This window comes from Salmo salar, chromosome 16, assembly GCF_965601325.2.
Source record: "Salmo salar chromosome 16, fSalSal1, whole genome shotgun sequence".
Lineage (NCBI taxonomy): Eukaryota > Metazoa > Chordata > Actinopteri > Salmoniformes > Salmonidae > Salmo > Salmo salar.
In genome coordinates this window covers 87,231,434-87,257,500 of record NC_138306.1, presented here as the reverse complement: position 1 = coordinate 87,257,500, position 26,067 = coordinate 87,231,434, and the positions used below count along the sequence as shown (strand labels likewise).

The window sequence follows — 26,067 nt, the reverse complement described above, 5'->3', positions numbered from 1 at the left end:
TTTGTCATACCCGTGGTATACGGTCTGATATACCACGGCTGTCAGCCAATCAGCATTCAGGGCTGGAACCACACAGTTTATAATTGCCATTAAACCCATTCAGTTCGGTGCCGCCACGTTTAGCAGCTCAGTGATAGACATACTGCTGATAAAACAGTCCTAGAAGCATTCAGAAACCAGACAGTAAGTGGTGAAATCAGCCTGTGATGAACAACAGAAAAAGCTATGGACCTCGTTCTTAGCAGGGCGTTGTGAGTGAAAGGAGGCCGGGTTGTCCCGCGTGGAGTCTTTAATCTGGGGTCGAGGGTGAGAGGTCACCACCTCTTTAGAAGACGGCTCACTCTGTAGACCAGACAGACAGACAGACAGACAGACAGACAGACAGACAGACAGACAGACAGACAGACAGACAGACAGACAGACAGACAGACAGACAGACAGACAGACAGACAGATGTAGCATGTGAGGCAGACAGTACGAAGTAGCAGTATGTGTGTGTGTGTGTGTGTGTGTGTGTGTGTGTGTGTGTGTGTGTGTGTGTGTGTGTGTGTGTGTGTGTGTGTGTGTGTGTGTGTGTGTGTGTGTCTGTGTCTGTGTGTATGAAAGAGAGATCAGGAGAGAGACAGTACATTAGCAATAATGAGAGTTAGGCCAGATACTGTAGCTATGATTCTGCCTCAAAGAGAGATACACAGACACACATATGCACACCCACACACACACACATACACACACTGCTGTCAGTCAATTATTGACACTGACCCTGGTTGTGTCTTCAGTGCAGTCCTCTCTGGACGATCCCACAGAGTGTCCTACGGGGTGTCTGGTGAGGGTGCGGTGCTGAAGCTGGGGGGAGAGCATCTGCAGACTGCTAGCCCTGGTGGGCAACCCCTGGCCCACCATTAAGCCCCCCTCACTACCCCCTCCACCCCCACCTCCGTGGGACCTGTGGCGCTCACTCCTCCTCACGTACATGGAGTGGCGGTGAGGCCTCTGCTGAGAAGAGAAGGGACTGGTGTAGCCCAGGCCGTAGGGGTAGGACTCATGGGGGGAGGCCAGGGTGTGAGCTCCGTGGTTCCCCCCAACATCCCCTTCTCCTCCTGGGTCAAGAAGCTCCGGGCCCGGGGCCAAGGCCTCCTCTGGAGCTTTGTGTCTGGAAGAGGAGGCGCGTCGGCAGGATGAGTCCAGGGTGGAGCTCTCCAGGCGGGGGTTGTTGCCGCGGGACGAGGGGCTGTGGCCGGAGGAGTGGCCGGTGTGGCTGGATGTGTGACCAGAAGAGTGGCGTTCGCTGTGGCGGGGGGCCTGGGGACTTCCAGGTGGGACGTGGCCAGAAGAGTGGCGTTCGCTGTGGCGGGGGGCCTGGGGACTTCCAGGTGGGGCGTGGCCAGAAGAGTGGCGTTCGCTGTGGCGGGGGACCTGGGGACTTCCAGGTGGGGCGTGGCCAGAAGAGTGGCGTTCGCTGTGGCGGGGGACCTGGGGACTTCCAGGTGGGGCATTGAGGTTCAGGTCCAGGCAGCTGAAATAACATATAGACTGACCTCAACCATGAGTACAACAACACACATATTTACTAGCCATCAGACCTAAATAAAACTCTAATTCTCAACAAGAATACAATGTTCAGATCTGGCCTCAGGAGACTACACATTTCCAAATACACACCATCACCAAGACTACACAAAATCAATAAGCTAGCATGCCCTTCAATGTTGGAGACTAAGATACATTCATTAACCATTCCCTGACAGCTCCCTACCTCTCTCTCTAGGTTAACCATTCCCTGACAGCTCTCTCTCTCTAGGTTAACCATTCCCTGACAGCTCTCTCTCTCTAGGTTAACCATTCCCTGACAGCTCCCTACCTCTCTCTCTAGGTTAACCATTCCCTGACAGCTCTCTCTCTCTAGGTTAACCATTCCCTGAGAGCTCTCTCTCTCTAGGTTAACCATTCCCTGACAGCTCTCTCTCTCTAGGTTAACCATTCCCTGACAGCTCTCTCTCTCTAGGTTAACCATTCCCTGACAGCTCTCTCTCTCTAGGTTAACCATTCCCTGACAGCTCTCTCTCTCTAGGTTAACCATTCCCTGACAGCTCTCTCTCTCTAGGTTAACCATTCCCTGACAGCTCTCTCTCTCTAGGTTAACCATTCCCTGACAGCTCCCTACCTCTCTCTCTAGGTTAACCATTCCCTGACAGCTCTCTCTCTCTAGGTTAACCATTCCCTGACAGCTCTCTCTCTCTAGGTTAACCATTCCCTGACAGCTCCCTACATCTCTCTCTAGGTTAACCATTCCCTGACAGCTCTCTCTCTAGGTTAACCATTCCCTGACAGCTCTCTCTCTCTAGGTTAACCATTCCCTGACAGCTCTCTCTCTCTAGGTTAACCATTCCCTGACAGCTCCCTACCTCTCCCTCTAGGTTAACCATTCCCTGACAGCTCTCTCTCTAGGTTAACCATTCCCTGACAGCTCTCTCTCTCTAGGTTAACCATTCCCTGACAGCTCCCTACCTCTCTCTCTAGGTTAACCATTCCCTGACAGCTCTCTCTCTCTAGGTTAACCATTCCCTGACAGCTCTCTCTCTCTAGGTTAACCATTCCCTGACAGCTCCCTACCTCTCACTCTAGGTTAACCATTCCCTGACAGCTCTCTCTCTCTAGGTTAACCATTCCCTGACAGCTCTCTCTCTCTAGGTTCACCATTCCCTGACAGCTCTCTCTCTCTCTAGGTTAACCATTCCCTGACAGCTCTCTCTCTCTCTAGGTTAACCATTCCCTGAGAGCTCTCTCTCTCTAGGTTAACCATTCCCTGACAGCTCTCTCTCTCTAGGTTAACCATTCCCTGACAGCTGTCTCTCTAGGTTAACCATTCCCTGACAGCTCTCTCTCTCTAGGTTAACCATTCCCTGACAGCTCTCTCTCTAGGTTAACCATTCCCTGACAGCTCTCTCTCTCTAGGTTAACCATTCCCTGACAGCTCTCTCTCTCTAGGTTAACCATTCCCTGACAGCTCTCTCTCTAGGTTAACCATTCCCTGACAGCTCTCTCTCTCTAGGTTAACCATTCCCTGACAGCTCTCTCTCTAGGTTAACCATTCCCTGACAGCTCTCTCTCTCTAGGTTAACCATTCCCTGACAGCTCTCTCTCTCTCGGTTAACCATTCCCTGACAGCTCCCTACCTCTCCCTCTAGGTTAACCATTCCCTGACAGCTCCCTACCTCTCTCTCTAGGTTAACCATTCCCTGACAGCTCTCTCTCTCTAGGTTAACCATTCCCTGACAGCTCCCTACCTCTCCCTCTAGGTTAACCATTCCCTGACAGCTCTCTCTCTCTAGGTTAACCATTCCCTGACAGCTCCCTACCTCTCTCTCTAGGTTAACCATTCCCTGACAGCTCTCTCTCTAGGTTAACCATTCCCTGACAGCTCTCTCTCTCTAGGTTAACCATTCCCTGACAGCTCCCTACTTCTTTCTCTAGGTTAACCATTCCCTGACAGCTCCCTACCTCTCTCTAGGTTAACCATTCCCTGACAGCTCTCTCTCTAGGTTAACCATTCCCTGACAGCTCTCTCTCTCTAGGTTAACCATTCCCTGACAGCTCCCTACCTCTCTCTCTAGGTTAACCATTCCCTGACAGCTCTCTCTCTCTAGGTTAACCATTCCCTGACAGCTCTCTCTCTAGGTTAACCATTCCCTGACAGCTCTCTCTCTCTAGGTTAACCATTCCCTGACAGCTCTCTCTCTCTAGGTTAACCATTCCCTGACAGCTCTCTCTCTCTAGGTTAACCATTCCCTGACAGCTCCCTACCTCTCTCTCTAGGTTAACCATTCCCTGACAGCTCTCTCTCTCTAGGTTAACCATTCCCTGACAGCTCTCTCTCTCTAGGTTAACCATTCCCTGACAGCTCCCTACATCTCTCTCTAGGTTAACCATTCCCTGACAGCTCTCTCTCTAGGTTAACCATTCCCTGACAGCTCTCTCTCTCTAGGTTAACCATTCCCTGACAGCTCTCTCTCTCTAGGTTAACCATTCCCTGACAGCTCTCTCACTCTAGGTTAACCATTCCCTGACAGCTCCCTACCTCTCCCTCTAGGTTAACCATTCCCTGACAGCTCTCTCTCTAGGTTAACCATTCCCTGACAGCTCTCTCTCTCTAGGTTAACCATTCCCTGACAGCTCTCTCTCTCTAGGTTCACCATTCCCTGACAGCTCTCTCTCTCTCTAGGTTAACCATTCCCTGACAGCTCTCTCTCTCTCTAGGTTAACCATTCCCTGAGAGCTCTCTCTCTCTAGGTTAACCATTCCCTGACAGCTCTCTCTCTCTAGGTTAACCATTCCCTGACAGCTGTCTCTCTAGGTTAACCATTCCCTGACAGCTCTCTCTCTCTAGGTTAACCATTCCCTGACAGCTCTCTCTCTAGGTTAACCATTCCCTGACAGCTCTCTCTCTCTAGGTTAACCATTCCCTGACAGCTCTCTCTCTCTAGGTTAACCATTCCCTGACAGCTCTCTCTCTAGGTTAACCATTCCCTGACAGCTCTCTCTCTCTAGGTTAACCATTCCCTGACAGCTCTCTCTCTAGGTTAACCATTCCCTGACAGCTCTCTCTCTCTAGGTTAACCATTCCCTGACAGCTCTCTCTCTCTCGGTTAACCATTCCCTGACAGCTCCCTACCTCTCCCTCTAGGTTAACCATTCCCTGACAGCTCTCTCTCTAGGTTAACCATTCCCTGACAGCTCTCTCTCTCTAGGTTAACCATTCCCTGACAGCTCTCTCTCTCTCGGTTAACCATTCCCTGACAGCTCTCTCTCTCTAGGTTAACCATTCCCTGACAGCTCTCTCTCTCTAGGTTAACCATTCCCTGACAGCTCCCTACCTCTCCCTCTAGGTTAACCATTCCCTGACAGCTCCCTACCTCTCTCTCTAGGTTAACCATTCCCTGACAGCTCTCTCTCTCTAGGTTAACCATTCCCTGACAGCGCCCTACCTCTCCCTCTAGGTTAACCATTCCCTGACAGCTCTCTCTCTCTAGGTTAACCATTCCCTGACAGCTCTCTCTCTCTAGGTTAACCATTCCCTGACAGCTCTCTCTCTCTAGGTTAACCATTCTCTGACAGCTCTCTTTCGCTCTAGGTTAACCGTTCCCTGACAGCTCTCTCTCTCTCTCTAGGTTAACCATTCCCTAACAGCTCTCTCTCTCTAGGTTAACCATACCATTACAGCTCTCTCTCTCTCTAGGTTATCCATTTCCTGACAGCTCTCTCTGTCTAGGTTTACCATTTCCTGTCAGCTCTCTCTCTAGGTTAACCATTCCCTTACAGCTCTCTCTCTCTCTAGGTTATCCATTTCCTGACAGCTCTCTCTGTCTAGGTTTACCATTTCCTGTCAGCTCTCTCTCTAGGTTAACCATACCCTTACAGCTCTCTCTCTCTCTAGGTTATCCATTTCCTGACAGCTCTCTCTGTCTAGGTTTACCATTTCCTGTCAGCTCTCTCTCTAGTTGAACCATTTCCTGACAGCTCACTCTCTCTCTAGGTTAACCATTTCCTGACAGCTCTCTCTCTAAGTTAACCATTTCCTGACATCTCTCTCTCTCTCTATAGGTTAACCATCCCGACAGCTCTCTATGTTACCTGGCAGGGAAGAAGCGGGCGGAGATTCCAGGGGTTGCCGTAGGGTCGTCGGGGTGCATGCCCCTCACCCCATCTCCAAGGTTACCACCCACAGACTTGGCATTGTTGCTCAGGGCGCTGTGGCTTTTGGACAGGCTCAGGTAGGAGCTGGAACTCTTGGAGGAGCTGTGGGTGGAGTCTATGTTGTGTCCACCATGGCGGCCATGTTGTTTCTCCATGGTATTGGTCTTGCCCTCCAGAAAGGAAGAGTGTCGTCCCTGCCCTACTGGAAATGTTCAAATGTAAAAAATGGGCTGGCAATGCATTTATAAGTAGTCTTGCCTGAGACAGAACGGCCCACAGGGCCGTAAGGCAGCTTTATGTTCCAGTATACCCCCTGGACAGGATTCTAGTCTAGAGCATTTTTCATTTTAAGTATTAAGGAAGTGGTATGTATTAATCTTATGTGAATGTTTCAGTAGGGTGACCCCGGACCTTGCTGTTGCTGCTGCTGAGAGCGAGAGGTGGACTTCACATACATGGCTCCAGGGCCCTGCTGGTCAGGAGCCTTGGCCCCTGGGGGCCCAACACCAACCAGGTTGAAGTCAAACTGTGTCGTGCCCTTTAAAATAAAGAGAAGACAAGAGAAGATAAAATAAGGCAAGATAATGACTTTATTGTCCCCAACCACGGGAAAATGTTGTTTTCAGCCTTGTGCATTTATATGAAAATACATGTCAAGAATGAACACAGGTCAAGACCATAGACAGTTGGAGAAACAAACTAAATTAATACAATTTATGTAAACAAGTGTAGTTTGCTCCATAAGGAGCTGAATAAGTCAATGAAAGTAGAGGTCCTGACGTTGTTTACCTTGGTGTCCTTGGGGCTGAGCAGGTGTGGCATGTTGTTGTTGACCAAGTCCTTACTACAGGGGATGGAGCGGTTGAGGGTCTGGGTCATGTAAGCCTTGGGGTGGAGGGTGGGGCTCAGGCTGGACGACACAGGCTTGTTGCCGTTCAGGAAGCTGTCGTTGCCTAGGTGAAGGTCACCATGGCGAGGTAGGCTGGAACATTCCTTACTGTTAGAGTGACGGTGACCCGAGCTCTTACTGCCGTGGCTTCTGTATGGAGGGAGGGGGAGAGGGAGAGAGAGAGAGAGAGAGAGGGGGGGGTATTAAGATGGAAAGATATTGAGATTGAGCGATATTGAGAGGTAAGGTACAGGTATAGGTAATCCATAGATCTAAGTAGCTTATTTTATCTGTGCTAGAACAACATAGCCAGATGTGAAACTATGCAGTATCCAGAACCTAACCAGACCCCATGCAGTATCCAGAACCTAACCAGACCCCATGCAGTATCCAGAACCCAACCAGACCCCATGCAGTATCCAGAACCTAACCAGACCCCATGCAGTATCCAGAACCCAACCAGACCCCATGCAGTATCCAGAACCTAACCAGACCCCATTCAGTATCCAGAACCTAACCAGACCCCATTCAGTATCCAGAACCTAACCAGACCCCATGCAGTATCCAGAACCCAACCAGACCCCATGCAGTATCCAGAACTCAACCAGACCCCATGCAGTATCCAGAACCCAACCAGACCCCATGCAGTATCCAGAACCTAACCAGACCCCATTCAGTATCCAGAACCTAACCAGACCCCATGCAGTATCCAGAACCCAACCAGACCCCATGCAGTATCCAGAACCTAACCAGACCCCATTCAGTATCCAGAACCTAACCAGACCCCATGCAGTATCCAGAACCCAACCAGACCCCATGCAGTATCCAGAACCCAACCAGACCCCATGCAGTATCCAGAACCCAACCAGACCCCATGCAGTATCCAGAACCTAACCAGACCCCATTCAGTATCCAGAACCTAACCAGACCCCATTCAGTATCCAGAACCTAACCAGACCCCATTCAGTATCCAGAACCTAACCAGACCCCATGCAGTATCCAGAACCCAACCAAACCCTATTCAGAATCTAGAAGCTAACCAGACCCCATTCAGTATCCAGAACCAAACCAGACCCTATTCAGTATCTAGAAGCTAACCAGACCCCTTGTGGTGTCCAGTGCCGTGCTGACCTGGTGGCCACGGGGTTCTGACAACAATAACAACAACAACATCAACACCAACAACCCCCTACAGTGCTGACCTGGTGGGCACAGTGTTCTCCATGTGGATGTGGGGCTTCCTCTTGGAGGAGCGTGGGGGGTTAGGGGAGGGTGGTGCTGGGGCGGGCTGCTCCAGGAGGCGGAGGGGCTGGAAGGCTGGGTGGTTCAGACTCTGTTCTGTCAGGTAGCGGTCAGAAGGGACCAGCAACAACAGGTTCTACAGAGGGAGGAGACAGACCAGAGGTTTAGGACACAGTTCTTTATTACAGTTTGACAATAAAAAAGGTCAATCACAAAACTATCCATATATATTCAGTGAGGGAAAAAGTATTTGATCCCCTGCTGATTTTGTACGTTTGCCCACTGACAAAGAAATGATCAGTCTATCATTTTAATGGTAGGTTTATTTGAAGTGAGATACAGAATAACAACAAAAAAATCCAGAAAAACGCATGTCAAAAATGTTATAAATTGATTTGCATTTTAATGAGGGAAATAAGTATTTTACCCTTCTGCAAAACATGACTTTGTACTTGGTGGCAAAACCCTTGTTGGCAATCACAGAGGTCAGACGTTTTTGCAGATCTTCTCCAAGTCATTAAAGTTTCGAGGCTGATGTTTGGCAACTCGAACCTTCAGCTCCCTCCACAGATTTTCTATGGGATTAAGGTCTGGAGACTGGCTAGGCCACTCAAGGACCTTCATGTGCTTCTTCTTGAGCCACTCCTTTGTTGCCTTGGCCGTGTGTTTTGGGTCATTGTCATGCTGGAATACCCATCCACGACCCATTTTCAATGCCCTGGCTGAGGGAAGGTGGTTGTCACCCAAGATTTGACGGTACATGGCCCCGTCCATCGTCCCTTTGATGCGGTGAAGTTGTCCTGTCCCCTTAGCAGAAAAACACCCCCAAAGCATAATGTTTCCACCTCCATGTTTGACAGTGGGGATGGTGTTCTTGGGGTCATAGGCAGCATTCCTCCTCCTCCAAACACGGCGAGTTGAGTTGATGCCAAAGAGCTCCATTTTGGTCTCATCTGACCACTTTCACCCAGTTGTCCTCTGAATCATTCAGATGTTCATTGGCAAACTTCAGACGGGCATATATATGTGCTTTCTTGAGCAGGGGGACCTTGCTGGCGCTGCAGGATTTCAGTCCTTCACGGCGTAGTATGTTACCAATTGTTTTCTTGGTGACTATGGTCCCAGCTGCCTTGAGATCATTGACAAGATCCTCCCGTGTAGTTCTAGGCTGATTCCTCACCGTTCTCATGATCATTGCAACTCCACGAGGTGAGATCTTGCATGGAGCCCCAGGCCGAGGGAGATTGACAGTTCTTTTGTGTTTCTTCCATTTGCGAATAATCACACCAACTGTTGTCACCTTCTCACCAAGCTGCTTGGCGATGGTCTTGTAGCCCATTCCAGCCTTGTGTAGGTCTACAATCTTGTCTCTGACATCCTTGGAGAGCTCTTTGGTCTTGGCCATGGTGGAGAGTTTGGAATCTGATTGATTGATTGCTTCTGTGGACAGGTGTCTTTTACACAGGTAACAAGCTGAGATTAGGAGCTCCTAATCTCAGCTCATTACCTGTATAAAAGACACCTGGGAGCCAGAAATCTTTCTGATTGAGAGGGGGTCAAATACTTATTTCCCTCATTAAAATGCAAATCATTTTATAACATTTTTGACATGTGTTTTTCTGGATTGTTTTGTTGTTATTCTGTCTCTCAATGTTCAAATAAACCTACCATTAAAACTATAGACTGATCATTTCTTTGTCAGTGGGCAAATGTACAAAATCAGCAGGGGATCAAATACTTTTTTCCCTCACTGTATATATATATATATACGGTACCAGTCAAACGGTACCAGCTACTCATTCAAGGGTTTTTCTGTATTTTTACTATTTTCTACATTGTAGAATAATTGTGAAGACATCAAATCTATGAAATAACACATATTGAATCGTGTAGTAACCAAAAAAGGTTTAAACAAATCCAAATACATTTTATTTTTGAGATTCTTCAAAGTTGCCACCCTTTGCGTCGATGACAGTTTTGCACACTCTTGGCATTCTCTCAACCAGCTTCATGAGGTAGTCACCTGGAATGCATCTCAATTAACAGGTGTGCCTTGATAAAAGTTAATTTGTGGAATTTCTTTCCTTAATGCGTTTGTGCCAATCAGTTGTGTTGTGACAAGGTAGGGGTGGTATACAGAAGATAGCACTATTTGGTAAAATACCAAGTCCATATTATGGCAAGAACAGCTCAAATAAGCAAAGAGAAACGACAGTCCATCATAACTTTAAGACATGAAGGTCGGTCAATCTAGAAAATTTAAATAACTTTTTAAAGTTTCTTCAAGCGCAGTCTCAAAAACCATCAATCGCTTGACAAAACTGGCTCTCATGAGGACCGCCACAGGAAAGGAAGACCCAGAGTTACCTCTGCTGCAGAGGATAAGTTAGTTAGAGTGACCAGCCTCAGAAATCGGCAATTAACTGCACCTCAAATTGCAGTCCAAATAAATGCTTCACAGAGTTCAAGTAACAGACACATCTCAACATCAACTGTTCAGAGACCACTTCTAAAGGACACCAATAAGAAGAAGAGACTTGCTTGGGCCAAGAAACATGAGCAATGGTGTAAATCTGTCCTTTGGTCTGATGAGTCCAAATTGGATATTTTTGGTTCCAACCGCTGTGTCTTTGTGAGAAGCAGAGTAGGTGAACAGATGATCTCCGCATGTGTGGCTCCCACCATGAAGCATGGAGGAGGAGGTGTGATGGTGTGGGGGTGCTTTGCTGGTGACACTGTCATTGATTTATTTAGAATTCAAGGCACACTTAATCAGCATGGCTACCACATCATTCTGCAGTGATACGCCATCCCATCTGGTTTGCGTTTAGTGGGACCATCAGTAGTTTTTTAAACAGGACAATGACCCAAAACACACCTCCAGGCTGTGTAAGGGCTATTTGACCAAGAAGGAGACTGATGGAGTGCTGCATCAGATGACCTGGCCTCCACAATCACCCGACCTCAACCCAATTGAGATGGTTTGGGATGTGTTGGACCGCAGAATGAAGGAAAAGCAGCCAACAAGTGCTCAGCATATGTGGGAACTCTTTCAAGACTATTGGGAAAGCATTCCAGGTGACTAACTCATGAAGCTGGTTGAGAGACCAGCTGTTCTGGAAGACTGTGTGATCACTCTCTCCGCAGCCGATGTAAGACCTTTAAACAGGTCAACATTCACAAGGCCGCAGGGCCAGACGGATTACCAGGACGTGTACTACAAGCATACGCTGACCAACTGGCAAGTGTCTCACTGACATTTTCAACCTCTCCCTGCCCGAGTCTGTAATACCAACATGTTTTAAGCAGACCACCATAGACCCTGTGTCCAAGAACACTAAGGTAACCTGTCTGTAGCCATGAAGTGCTTTGAAAGGCTGGTCATGGCTCACATCAACACCATTATCCCAGAAACCCTAGACCCACTCCAATTTGCATACCGCCCTAACAGATCCACAGATGATGCAATCTCTATTGCACTCCACACTGCCCTTTCGCACCTGGACAAAAGGAACACCAACAGTATGTGAGAATGCTATTCATTGACTACAGCTCAGCGTTCAACACCATCGTGCCCTCAAAGCTCATCACTAAGCTAAAGACCCTGGGACTAAACACCTCCCTCTGCAACTGGATCCTGGACTTCCTGACGGGCCACCCCCAGGTGGTAAGGGCAGGTAAAAACACATCCGCCACGCTGATCCTCAACACAGGGGCCCCTCAGGGGTGCGTGCTCAGTCCCCTCCTGTACTCCCTGTTCACTCATGACTGCACGGCCAGGCACGACTCCAACACCATCATTAAGTTTGCTGATGACACAACCCTGGTGTTGCAAGCGTCTTGCTCAACTAACTGAGCTACAGCATTCTTAACGCAGAGCTCTACATTTGTTGGTTACATTTGTGAATTCATTATCACGCGCAAAATAGAAATGCCAGAGACTCAGCCCATAATAAAAACAAGACTGTTGGCTTTTCACCATGTCGATCCAGAGACAGAGAGATGGGTGGGAGGGTTATCACACCATTCATCTCCTGAGGAAAGTGTGATGTACTGTAAGCCTAGCTAACAGCAGAGTACTGACTGACCCACAGCTTTAGTCATAGACATACATTAGCTAGCAAGACTAGTCTAGTTTGAGCCTGCAGGATCCAGAATACCTTCCATTAGCAGGACTAGTCCAGTTTGAGCCTTCTGGACCCAGAATACCTTCCATTAACAGGACTAGTCTAGTTTGAGCCTTCTGGACCCAGAATACCTTCCATTAACAGGACTAGTCTAGTTTGAGCCTTCTGGACCCAGAATACCTTCCATTAGCAGGACTAGTCTAGTTTGAGCCTTCTGGACCCAGAATACCTTCCATTAACAGGACTAGTCTAGTTTGAGCCTTCTGGACCCAGAATACCTTCCATTAACAGGACTAGTCTAGTTTGAGCCTGGAGGACCCAGAATACCTTCCATTAACAGGACTAGTCTAGTTTGAGCCTTCTGGACCCAGAATTTCTTCCATTAGCAGGACTAGTCTAGTTTGAGCCTTCTGGACCCAGAATACCTTCCATTAACAGGATTAGTCTAGTTTAAGCCTGGAGGACCCAGAATACCTTCCATTAACAGGACTAGTCTAGTTTGAGCCTTCTGGACCCAGAATACCTTCCATTAACAGGACTAGTCTAGTTTGAGCCTTCTGGACCCAGAATACCTTCCATTAACAGGACTAGTCTAGTTTGAGCCTGGAGGACCCAGAATACCTTCCATTAACAGGACTAGTCTAGTTTGAGCCTTCTGGACCCAGAATACCTTCCATTAGCAGGACTAGTCTAGTTTGAGCCTTCTGGACCCAGAATACCTTCCATTAACAGGATTAGTCTAGTTTAAGCCTGGAGGACCCAGAATACCTTCCATTAACAGGACTAGTCTAGTTTGAGCCTGCTGGACCCAGAATACCTTCCATTAACAGGACTAGTCTAGTTTGAGCCTTCTGGACCCAGAATACCTTCCATTAGCAGGACTAGTCTAGTTTGAGCCTTCTGGACCCAGAATACCTTCCATTAGCAGGACTAGTCTAGTTTGAGCCTTCTGGACCCAGAATACCTTCCATTAACAGGACTAGTCTAGTTTGAGCCTTCTGGACCCAGAATACCTTCCATTAACAGGACTAGTCTAGTTTGAGCCTGGAGGACCCAGAATACCTTCCATTAACAGGACTAGTCTAGTTTGAGCCTGGAGGACCCAGAATACCTTCCATTAACAGGACTAGTCTAGTTTGAGCCTTCTGGACCCAGAATACCTTCCATTAACAGGACTAGTCTAATTTGAGCCTTCTGGACCCAGAATACCTTCCATTAACAGGACTAGTCTAGTTTGAGCCTTCTGGACCCAGAATACCTTCCATTAACAGGACTAGTCTAGTTTGAGCCTTCTGGACCCAGAATACCTTCCATTAACAGGACTAGTCTAGTTTGAGCCTTCTGGACCCAGAATACCTTCCATTAACAGGACTAGTCTAGTTTGAGCCTGGAGGACCCAGAATACCTTCCATTAACAGGACTAGTCTAGTTTGAGCCTGGAAGACCCAGAATACCTTCCATTAACAGGACTAGTCTAGTTTGAGCCTTCTGGACCCAGAATACCTTCCATTAGCAGGACTAGTCTAGTTTGAGCCTTCTGGACCCAGAATACCTTCCATTAACAGGACTAGTCTAGTTTGAGCCTTCTGGACCCAGAATACCTTCCATTAACAGGACTAGTCTAGTTTGAGCCTTCTGGACCCAGAATACCTTCCATTAGCAGGACTAGTCTAGTTTGAGCCTTCTGGACCCAGAATACCTTCCATTAACAGGATTAGTCTAGTTTAAGCCTGGAGGACCCAGAATACCTTCCATTAACAGGACTAGTCTAGTTTGAGCCTGCTGGACCCAGAATACCTTCCATTAACAGGACTAGTCTAGTTTGAGCCTTCTGGACCCAGAATACCTTCCATTAGCAGGACTAGTCTAGTTTGAGCCTTCTGGACCCAGAATACCTTCCATTAGCAGGACTAGTCTAGTTTGAGCCTTCTGGACCCAGAATACCTTCCATTAGCAGGACTAGTCTAGTTTGAGCCTTCTGGACCCAGAATACCTTCCATTAACAGGACTAGTCTAGTTTGAGCCTTCTGGACCCAGAATACCTTCCATTAACAGGACTAGTCTAGTTTGAGCCTTCTGGACCCAGAATACCTTCCATTAACAGGACTAGTCTAGTTTGAGCCTGGAGGACCCAGAATACCTTCCATTAACAGGACTAGTCTAGTTTGAGCCTGCTGGACCCAGAATACCTTCCATTAGCAGGACTAGTCTAGTTTGAGCCTTCTGGACCCAGAATACCTTCCATTAGCAGGACTAGTCTAGTTTGAGCCTTCTGGACCCAGAATACCTTCCATTAGCAGGACTAGTCTAGTTTGAGCCTTCTGGACCCAGAATACCTTCCATTAGCAGGGCTAGTCTAGTTTGAGCCTTCTGGACCCAGAATACCTTCCATTAACAGGACTAGTCTAGTTTGAGCCTTCTGGACCCAGAATACCTTCCATTAACAGGACTAGTCTAGTTTAAGCCTTCTGGACCCAGAATACCTTCCATTAACAGGACTAGTCTAGTTTAAGCCTGGAGGACCTAGAATGCGCTAATACTGGCAATACCAATTGTGTGTCTCTGTGTGTGTGTGTGTGTGTGTGTGTGTGTGTGTGTGTGTGTGTGTGTGTGTGTGTGTGTGTGTGTGTGTGTGTGTGTGTGTGTGTGTTACCTTCATCAGATCCAGCATGAGGCCACTCAGGATGGCCAGGTACCTCCGCTCCAGGGTTGTAGGGTGGTTCACTGAGGGGAACTGTTGACACACACACAGGTACAGCTGGGAGGTTTCAGAGTGTAGTGTCTATGTTGAGATTCAGATGTGTCTGACTGGAGTTGACAGGAGACCCAGCTGACTGTTGTGTCTGAGGCCAGACATGCTGTCAACGGGCCTAACACAGTTTTCACTATAGCAGGTACATGATTACCACCACTCCCATGGATCTCTGTGTGGGAGTGCATCAGGAGGCTGGTGGAAATGCATGTTTCTGTCTGTCTGAATGTGTGGATCTCTGTGTGGGAGTGCATCAGGAGGCTGGTGGACATGCATGTTTCTGTCTGTCTGAATGTGTGGATCTCTGTGTGGGAGTGCATCAGGAGGCTGGTGGACATGCATGTTTCTCTCTGTCTGAATGTGTGGATCTGTGTGTGGGAGTGCATCAGGAGACTGGTGGACATGCATGTTTCTGTCTGTCTGAATGTGTGGATCTGTGTGGGAGTGCATCAGTAGGCTGGTGGACATGCATGTTTCTGTCTGTCTGAATGTGTGGATCTCTGTGTGGGAGTGCATCAGGAGGCTGGTGGACATGCATGTTTCTGTCTGTCTGAATGTGTGGATCTCTGTGTGGGAGTGCATCAGGAGGCTGGTGGACATGCATGTTTCTGTCTGTCTGAATGTGTGTATCTCTGTGTGGGAGTGCATCAGGAGGCTGGTGGACATGCATGTTTCTGTCTGTCTGAATGTGTGGATCTCTGTGTGGACGTGTTTAACTACTCTTGCAGGGACCAGAAGTCCCCACAAGAATAGTAAACAAAGAAAAATTGGACCAACTGGGGACATTCTGTTAGTCCCCACAAGGTCAAATGCTATTTCTAAGGGTTTAGGGTTAAGGTTAGGGTTTAGTGTTCGGGTTAGAACTACGATAAGGGTTAGGGTTAGGAGCTAGGGTTAGGATTAAAGTTAGGGTTAAGGTTAGGTTTTTGGGTTAAGGTAAGGGTTAGGTTTAGTGTGTCCCCACAAGGTTAGCTGTACAAGACTGTGTGTGTGTGTGTGTGTGTGAGAGAGAGAGACCAATATCTGAAATAGGTGTAGTGTTAATGATTATTCTGATGATTATTCAGTATTAACAGTTAACAGTTCTCCCAGAGTTACTTACAGCTTCTACATACATTAACTCACTCACTCTGTCTCTCTGCCTCTCTGACAATCTCTCTCTGTCTCTCTCTCTGTCACTCTGTCTCTCTCTCTGTCACTCTGTCTTTCTCTCTGTCTCTGTCTTTGTCTCTGTCTCTGTCTTTCTCTCTCTGTTTCTCTCTGTTTCTGTCTCTGTTTCTGTCTCTCTGTTTCTGTCTCTCTGTTCTACAGTAACACTGAACCATAACATGATGAACACCACCATAACATGATGACTCAGTCACAGACCACACTGGGAAGACAGCCACCAGGACTCACACAGATAGGTGGGAAAGAGACAGGAGAGAGAGGGGAGGAGAGAGATGGAGGGAGAGGTGGGATAGGTAGAGAGGAAGAAATGGGAGAGGAAAGCGGAGGTGGAGTGTGAGGTGACGACAGAACAGCTGAACAGATCGACCCCAGAGTTGACCTTACCCGTAGTCCATGGAAGCGAGGGTTGTTGTAGAAGAGCTTCATCTGTTCAGCAGGTAGAGGACCCAGGACCTTCTGGATGGTAAAGAGTTGATCTATCTCACTCTCCCCTGGGAACAGAGGCTGACCATCACTCAGCTCCCCCAGGATGCAACCCACTGACCACATGTCTACAGCCTTACCATAGGGGGCCCTGGGGTGGGTGGGGGTGGAGGGGATAGAGAGAGAGAGAGAGACGGCTTAAGTGATGCATCTGTAAAACTGAACCAGAAGAGTACATTCAGAATAATAAGGACACATGATGATGATGGTGATGATGGTGATGATGATGGTGATGATGATGATGATGATGGTAAATGATGATGGTGATGATGATGTTGGTTCAGCAGAAGGTGATGAACACAATGACAGAAAGGAGAGAGAGAGAGAGAGGAGAGAGGAGAGAGAGAGGAGAGAGAGAGAACGAGAGAGGTTGTCTGAGAGAAGAGAGGAGAAGAGAGGAGCGAGCCGCTGAGACTGAGGAAGAGTGATGAAGAGAGAAAATATTTGCGTGGGCGGAATTCAAATACCAAGTGTCAATAAATGTAAGAGTTGATTTAGTTGCTGTGAGAGAGGAAGGAGCCCCACCACATGATGTTCCATTATCTAGACGATCAGATAGACACAGTAACCACACTGAGTTGGTAGTATACACATTAAAACAGGATTTATCAAGGCCAGACTAATACACATATTCACAGAAATATTCAGAGAAGGATATCTGTATGGACTGACAGCTATGCAGACAAACAGACACTTATCAATGTACACACACAACACACGCACGCACCTGCACACACACGCACACACACACACACAACACACGCACGCACCTGCACACACACACACACACACCAATACATGCACCAATACGAACACACACGCAAGAATACACACTACAATACAAAAACACACACACGCACACACACACTCACACACCAATACACACACCAATACAAACACATACACGCACACACACACACACACACACACACACACCCAATACAAACACACACACACACACCAATACAAACACACCCCCACACAGCGCCTCTTACACACCCCCACACAGCGCCTCTTACACACCCATACACACACAGGTCCAGTAGGTGGGACTCACCCCAGCAGTAGCTCAGGAGAGCGGTACCACCTAGTGGCTACATACTCAGTGTAGTTGGCATCACTTCCCTCTGACAGGTTGCGGGCAAAGCCTACAGGAAACCAGGCCAGAGAGAAACAGAGGAAGTCATGGACAGATACTGACTCAAAGTCTACAGGAAACCAGGCCAGAGAGAGACAGAGGAAGTCATGGACAGATACTGACTCAAAGTCTACAGGAAACCAGACCAGAGAGAAACAGAGGAAGTCATGGACAGATACTGACTCAAAGCCTACAGGAAACCAGACCAGAGAAACAGAGGAAGTCATGGACAGATACTGACTCAAAGTCTACAGGAAACCAGGCCAGAGAGAAACAGAGGAAGTCATGGACAGATACTGACTCAAAGCCTACAGGAAACCAGACCAGAGAGAAACAGAGGAAGTCATGGACAGATACTGACTCAAAGCCTACAGGAAACCAGGCCAGAGAGAAACAGAGGAAGTCATGGACAGATACTGACTCAAAGCCTACAGGAAACCAGACCAGAGAGAAACAGAGGAAGTCATGGACAGATACTGACTCAAAGCCTACAGGAAACCAGACCAGAGAAACAGAGGAAGTCATGGACAGATACTGACTCAAAGCCTACAGGAAACCAGACCAGAGAGAAACAGAGGAAGTCATGGACAGATACTGACTCAAAGTCTACAGGAAACCAGACCAGAGAGAAACAGAGGAAGTCATGGACAGATACTGACTCAAAGCCTACAGGAAACCAGACCAGAGAAACAGAGGAAGTCATGGACAGATACTGACTCAAAGTCTACAGGAAACCAGGCCAGAGAGAAACAGAGGAAGTCATGGACAGATACTGACTCAAAGCCTACAGGAAACCAGACCAGAGAAACAGAGGAAGTCATGGACAGATACTGACTCAAAGCCTACAGGAAACCAGACCAGAGAGAAACAGAGGAAGTCATGGACAGATACTGACTCAAAGCCTACAGGAAACCAGGCCAGAGAGAAACAGAGGAAGTCATGGACAGATACTGACTCAAAGCCTACAGGAAACCAGACCAGAGAGAAACAGAGGAAGTCATGGACAGATACTGACTCAAAGTCTACAGGAAACCAGACCAGAGAGAAACAGAGGAAGTCATGGACAGATACTGACTCAAAGCCTACAGGAAACCAGACCAGAGAAACAGAGGAAGTCATGGACAGATACTGACTCAAAGTCTACAGGAAACCAGGCCAGAGAGAAACAGAGGAAGTCATGGACAGATACTGACTCAAAGCCTACAGGAAACCAGACCAGAGAAACAGAGGAAGTCATGGACAGATACTGACTCAAAGTCTACAGGAAACCAGGCCAGAGAGAAACAGAGGAAGTCATGGACAGATACTGACTCAAAGCCTACAGGAAACCAGACCAGAGAGAGACAGAGGAAGTCATGGACAGATACTGACTCAAAGCCTACAGGAAACCAGACCAGAGAGAAACAGAGGAAGTCATGGACAGATACTGACCATTGCTTACCAGGGAGACTGAGCTCGTCATACATCAAATGTACTGAGTTAATTACTATGCTAAAAGTGACATATTTCTACTTACCAAAATCACAGAGTTTGAGAACATCCTCAGAGCTGATGAGGAGGTTTTCAGGCTTGATGTCTGAGGAGAAACAGAGGAGACCAGTTTTCACACGCGTCTGGTACTTGGCAAAACCAAAAGTCACACCAAACCATCTCTGCTGGGAGGCCCTGCCTCTGACTCAACACTTTATCTTAGCAGAACTAAAGGAAAAGGTGAACTCATTTTAGTAAAGGTAAGAGTTCCTCACCTCTGTGTACGATCTCATTCTTATGGCACCAGTGGATAGCTTTGATCAGCTGGTAGATGTAGTTCCTCGCTTTGTCAGGTGGCGCTCCGTTAGGCAGTTCCTCCAGCAACTCCAGCATGTTCTGGAACACAGAATCCACAGTACTACTGTCAATCACAGCTACAACTACACTACCCATAATGCTCTGTATAACATATGCCACAAATCCAACCCCTTTCAAAACAAGTTAGATACTATGGCAATATTGTAAAAGTGTAAAAGTGAAACTGCTGACGTAAACAGTAGCTAAGTATATTACATGATTATTTATCATCCAACCATTAGCGCATCCCAGCAATCCCTAGAAAGTAGTGGACATTTTTACTGACTAGACTATTCTGGTTTATTAAAGGTTATCATTAAAAAGGTTCATCCTCTAGGTATTCACTGACCCTCTCCACATATTCAAAGACCAGGTAGAGTTTCCCTCTCCTCCTGAAAGCCTCTTTGAGTTCCACGATGTTCTCCTGTTTCAGCGTCCGCAGCATCTTCAGCTCCCTTAGCGTGGTCTCTTTAACCTCCTCATTCTCCTCACTGTCTTTAAACTTCTTTATGGCCACGAGCTCATTGGTCTCCTGGAAAACAGTATGCCAGAGTGTCACACTGAGGGATCCCGTCAGTGGAGGCTGCTGAGGGGAGGATGGCTCATAATAATGGCTGGAACGGAGCGAATGGAACGCCATCAAACACATCCATTTTATTTGTCACATGCGCTGAATACAACAGGTGTAGTAGACCTTACAGTGAAACGCTGATTACAACAGGTGTAGTAGACCTTACAGTGAAATGCTGAATACAACAGGTGTAGTAGACCTTACAGTGAAATGCTGAATACAACAGGTGTAGTAGACCTTACAGTGAAATGCTGAATACAACAGGTGTAGTAGACCTTACAGTGAAATGCTGAATATAACAGGTGTAGTAGACCTTACAGTGAAATGCTGAATACAACAGGTGTAGTAGACCTTACAGTGAAATGCTGAATACAACAGGTGTAGTAGACCTTACAGTGAAATGCTGAATATAACAGGTGTAGTAGACCTTACAGTGAAACGTTGAATACAACAGGTGTAGTAGACCTTACAGTGAAACGCTGAATACAACAGGTGTAGTAGACCTTACAGTGAAATGCTGAATACAACAGGTGTAGTAGACCTTACAGTGAAATGCTGAATACAACAGGTGTAGTAGACCTTACAGTGAAACGTTGAATACAACAGGTGTAGTAGACCTTACAGTGAAATGCTGAATACAACAGGTGTAGTAGACCTTACAGTGAAATGCTGAATACAACAGGTGTAGTAGACCTTACAGTGAAATGCTGAATACAACAGGTGTAGTAGACCTTACAGTGAAATGCTGAATACAACAGGTGTAGTAGACCTTACAGTGAAATGCTGAATACAACAGGTGTAGTAGACCTTACAGTGAAATGCTGAATACAACAGGTGTAGTAGACCTTACAGTGAAATGCTGAATACAACAGGTGTAGTAGACCTTACAGTGAAACGCTGAATAGAACAGGTGTAGTAGACCTTACAGTGAAATGCTGAATACAACAGGTGTAGTAGACCTTACAGTGAAATGCTGAATACAACAGGTGTAGTAGACCTTACAGTGAAATGCTGAATACAACAGGTGTAGTAGACCTTACAGTGAAATGCTGAATACAACAGGTGTAGTAGACCTCACAGTGAAATGCTGAATACAACAGGTGTAGTAGACCTTACAGTGAAACGCTGAATACAACAGGTGTAGTAGACCTTACAGTGAAACGCTGAATACAACAGGTGTAGAAGACCTTACAGTGAAACGTTGAATACAACAAGTGTAGTAGACCTTGAACAATGCAGTTCAAGAAATAGAGTTGATAAAATATTTACAAAATAAACTAAACTTTAAAAAAACGGTAGCAGCAACATTATGTACAAAATGAGTTACAAACAATGTGAAAAAACGAACAAAATAGCCCAGTTGGTTAGGAGGCTGTAAATTGGCAGCCATCCCCTCTGTGTGTTTGATGTATTTGATACCATTCAACTGATTCAGCACCAGCCACTACCACGAGCCTGTCCTCCCCAATTAATGTGCCACCAACCTCCTGTGGATCCCACTGATGGTGGGGCGCCAGTGACAGTAACCCTAAATACTGTGAGTGACTATGTTCGAATCCAGGTCTTCTTCGCACCACAACACAGTGTTAGTCCGCTGAGCTAAAGCCTAGGCCCTACACAATAACTCTCAGGGCTAATGCAAATCTTCAGGTTTCAGGCAAGATTTCTCATCAAGGGAGCATACCAGCAGGCCACTAAAAAGCAGGAAGGACCTGAATAGATGTATTTTCAGGGGTGTCAAAATCTGGGATCCTCCTCAGATCATTTTAAAAGCAGTGGTCCCTCCACATATCCTGAAGTTACCCAGGTGTGGTCCCTCCACATATCCTGAAGTTACCCAGGTGTGGTCCCTCCACATATCCTGAAGTTACCCAGGTGTGGTCCATCCACATATCCTGAAGTTACCCAGGTGTGGTCCTCCACATATCCTGAAGTTACCCAGGTGTGGTCCATCCACATATCCTGAAGTTACCCAGGTGTGGTCCTCTACATATCCTGAAGTTACCCAGGTGTGGTTCCTGCACATATCCTGAAGTTACCCAGGTGTGGTCCTCCACATATCCTGAAGTTACCCAGGTGTGGTTCCTGCACATATCCTGAAGTTACCCAGGTGTGGTCCCTCCACATATCCTGAAGTTACCCAGGTGTGGTCCCTCCACATATCCTGAAGTTACCCAGGTGTGGTCCTCCACATATCCTGAAGTTACCCAGGTGTGGTCCCTCCACATATCCTGAAGTTACCCAGGTGTGGTCCCTCCACATATCCTGAAGTTACCCAGGTGTGGTCCATCCACATATCCTGAAGTTACCCAGGTGTGGTCCCTCCACATATCCTGAAGTTACCCAGGTGTGGTCCCTGCACATATCCTGAAGTTACCCAGGTGTGGTCCCTCCACATATCCTGAAGTCACCCAGGTGTGGTCCTCCACATATCCTGAAGTTACCCAGGTGTGGTCCTCCACATATCCTGAAGTTACCCAGGTGTGGTCCCTCCACATATCCTGAAGTTACCCAGGTGTGGTCCCTCCACATATCCTGAAGTTACCCAGGTGTGGTCCTCCACATATCCTGAAGTTACCCAGGTGTGGTCCCTCCACATATCCTGTAGTTACCCAGGTGTGGTCCTCCACATATCCTGAAGTTACCCAGGTGTGGGGGGTACTAAAATTACTCTCTCTCTCTTACTTCCTCTCTCTATCTCTCTCTGTCACTCACTCACTCCCTCTCTCTCTATGCCTCTCCCTCTCTCTGCCTCTCTCTCTTTCTCTCTCCCTACTTCTCTCTCTCTGCCTCTCTTTCTCTCTGCCTATCTCTATCTCTCTCTCAGCCTCTCTCTCAATGCCTTTCTCTCTGCCTCTCTCTCTCCCTGCCTCTCTCTACCTCTCTCCCTGCCCCCCCCTCTCTCTCTCTCTCTCTCTCTCTATCTCTCTCTCTCTGTCTCTGTCTCTCTCTGCCTCTCTCTACCTCTCTCCCTGCCCCCCCCTCTCTCTCTGTCTCTCTCTCTCTCTTTCTCTCTCTGTCTCTCTCTGCCTCTCTATTTTTCTAAAACGTGTTATTAACTCATCTTGAATTAGGTCCTGAAGGGTATCACTTAATTTCCAGGCCCCATTGGTAATTCTCACATGGTGCTGCTAGATCCAAGGTCTGCTGTCTCTATCTATCTATCTGTGTGTGTGTGTATGTGTGTGTGTGTGTGTGTGTGTGTGTGTGTGTGTGTGTGTGTGTGTGTGTGTGTGTGTGTGTGTGTGTGTGTGTGTGTGTGTGTGTGTGTGTGTGTGTGTGTGTGTGTGTGTGTGTGTGTGTGTGTGTGTGTGTGTGTGTGTCTGTGTGGGGTCTATCAGCAACACCATCTCTACATCAAAGCCAGCGTGTTAGAACAGCTCTGATCAGAATAGACACAAGGTATCCCTCATCTTTGGCCAAGTGGACATTAAAGTGAATCTCCTCCTATTGAAAATGACTTATTCAGCTTGACGGCTGAACGTACTGAGTAGTAATAGTAATAGTGTTAGTAGTAGTAGTGTTAGTTTCACCAGAAATTGAGCATTTCTCACTGCTCTCTGTCTATTTACTGATGCTAAATCTAGTATAACTCCTGGAAGACCAACCTCTGTTCAACATCATGACGAACTAGCATGGACCATGGAGAGACATCTTATCTCTTCCTAGCAAAATAAGCCATGAGAGAGAGGGAGAGAGAGACAGAGAGAGAGAGACAGAGAGAGAGAGAGACAGAGTGTGAGAGAAGGATGATACATGCCTATCCTGCCCACACTGAGCAGAGAACTGAAGAACTGAAGCACTAAATATGTTCTGTGGGATTCGGCCCAAGACTCAGACTATTCGATGCCAAGAGAGCGAGGGAGAGAGAGAAGGAAAGAGGGAGAGAGAAAGAGAGAGAGAGAGAGAGAGAGAGAGAGAGAGAGAGAGAGAGAGAGAGAGAGAGAAAGAGATGGAGAGAGGGAAAGAAAGAGAAAGAGAGAGAGAGAGAGAGGGAGAGAAAGAGAGAAGGAGAGAGGGAGAGAAAGAGAGGGAGAGAGAGACAAGCCCAAGTCTCAGACTATTCCAAGACCACAGCTGAGCCAACACTCTCATCTTAGACCAGGATAACACACTCAAGTCAACGTTCAATGGCTTCAATGCTTTCATAGGCTAATTAATATAAATACCAAGCTCAGATAAGACAGAACAGCCTCAGTTAATAATTAAAATCCATCTATAACTATAAATCATTCTACAGAGATGATGAATCTTAGGAAGAAAACATATTTTAACAAGACAGACATTTAGAGAGAAATAAATAAAAATTGTACAGTAAGCTAGTGTTTCCAATGGAGTGTATGTAATGATGTTTTATAAGATGGGCCATTTTAAAAAGGTAACCCAATGGATTCTGGTTACAGTTTATCTTGACAACAAAGACTATGGCTCTTCTGAGAGAATCACTCACTATTTTAGCCACACAGTTGAATCTCTCCCTGGTTTACGTCTTAAATTACACCCTATTCCCTACATAGTGCACAACTTCTCACCGGAGCCCTATATGGTTGACCCAATCTGGCTCTGGTCAAAAGTAGTGCACTAAATAGGGAATAGGGTAGTCATTTAAGATGTGTCCTTTGTGTCCCTCACTGTTACCTATATTGAAGGGTTCCAAGCCTGTTTGTCTGTCCCTCTGGTCCCCCAGACCTCTCCACTGCTGTTGTTCATGTGCTAACGGGCAGATGGTCAGTGAATCCAAGACGGTTTCTCTGTCAACAGAGACAATACTGAGAGGGCCACTAGCTGGAAGTAGAACTTGAAACCAGGGTGCCTCCAATGCAGGGATTACAACACTTCTCTAAACAACAGTCTGCCTGCAGAGATATCCATACCAGAGATATCCATACCAGAGATATCCAAGAGATATCCATACCAGAGATGGCCATACCAGAGATATCCATACCAGAGATATCCATACCAGAGACAGCCATACCAGAGATATCCATACCAGAGATGGCCATACCAAAGATAGCCATACCAGATATACATACCAGGGATATCATACCAGAGATATCATACCAGAGATATCCATACCAGAGACAGCCATACCAGAGATATCCATACCAGAGATGGCCATACCAGAGATATCCATACCAGAGATGGCCATACCAAAGATAGCCATACCAGATATACATACCAGGGATATCATACCAGAGATATCATACCAGAGATATCCATACCAGAGACAGCCATACCAGAGATATCCATACCAGAGATATCCATACCAGAGACTGCCGTACCAGAGATATCCATACCAGAGATATCCATACCAGAGATATCCATACCAGAGACAGCCATACCAGATATAGCCATACCAGCGATATCCATACCAGATATAGCCATACCAGAGATAGCCATACCAGAGATATCCATACCAGAGACAGCCATACCAGAGATATCCATACCAGAGATATCCATATCAGAGATATCCATACCAGATATATCCATACCAGAGATATCCATATCAGAGCTATCCATACCAGATATATCCATGTATCCAGTTTGTGCTGTTGGCTTTAAAGGGTAAAATATGTAGGCCTAACTTTCTGATATTGGCACAATGAATGTCATGGATATCTTTAGCCCTGGCTAGTCATTAATCTACAGTACATAGTGTGAACATCAAGGACAAAGTAACAATAAGAAGTATATACACACACACACACACACACACACACACACACACACACACACACACACACACACACACACACACACACACACACACACACACACACACACACACACACACACACACACCCAGACACACAGACACACACACACAGACAGACCTTGAGCCCAGCATCAGTGTTTTGCGCCTCCTCTTCCTGTAGAAATCATTAACCTACACAACCTACTTTGATTCAGTAGGAAATGAGCAAAAGCCAGCCTAGGTCTAAATAGCACAGACCAGGGTGTTATTGTTTTACAAATGAGAGAACAGTTTAAATGTTTGGCAATTAAAAACATGGCCGCTGCTGGACATCTAGTGGGGAGTGGGCAGGGGCAAGACACCATGCAACCAACCAACTGACACTATAGGATGGAACCAATGGAATAGTCCCAAAGTGCAAACTCCAAGGTACACACATCAAATACTTTCAAAATACTAGTACACTCAATATGAGTACA

General features: G+C 46.9%; 1 protein-coding gene across 2 annotated transcripts in view; it reads right to left on the bottom strand.

Moving 5' to 3' along the window:
• Positions 1 to 26,067, bottom strand: part of LOC106572451 (cyclin-dependent kinase-like 5) — a 70,673-nt gene that overhangs the window by 5,126 nt on the left and 39,480 nt on the right. For both annotated transcript variants that reach the window (XM_082963134.1, XM_082963135.1), the window contains 12 exons: positions 19,672 to 19,854; positions 19,241 to 19,361; positions 19,012 to 19,071; positions 17,415 to 17,505; positions 16,259 to 16,448; positions 14,606 to 14,686; positions 7,786 to 7,961; positions 6,484 to 6,733; positions 6,106 to 6,232; positions 5,632 to 5,893; positions 763 to 1,516; positions 232 to 342 (listed from right to left, as the gene is read on the bottom strand). In XM_082963134.1, coding sequence (XP_082819260.1) covers positions 232 to 342; positions 763 to 1,516; positions 5,632 to 5,893; positions 6,106 to 6,232; positions 6,484 to 6,733; positions 7,786 to 7,961; positions 14,606 to 14,686; positions 16,259 to 16,448; positions 17,415 to 17,505; positions 19,012 to 19,071; positions 19,241 to 19,361; positions 19,672 to 19,854 — 2,406 coding nt within the window. The remainder of the gene's footprint in view (positions 1 to 231; positions 343 to 762; positions 1,517 to 5,631; positions 5,894 to 6,105; positions 6,233 to 6,483; positions 6,734 to 7,785; positions 7,962 to 14,605; positions 14,687 to 16,258; positions 16,449 to 17,414; positions 17,506 to 19,011; positions 19,072 to 19,240; positions 19,362 to 19,671; positions 19,855 to 26,067) is intronic.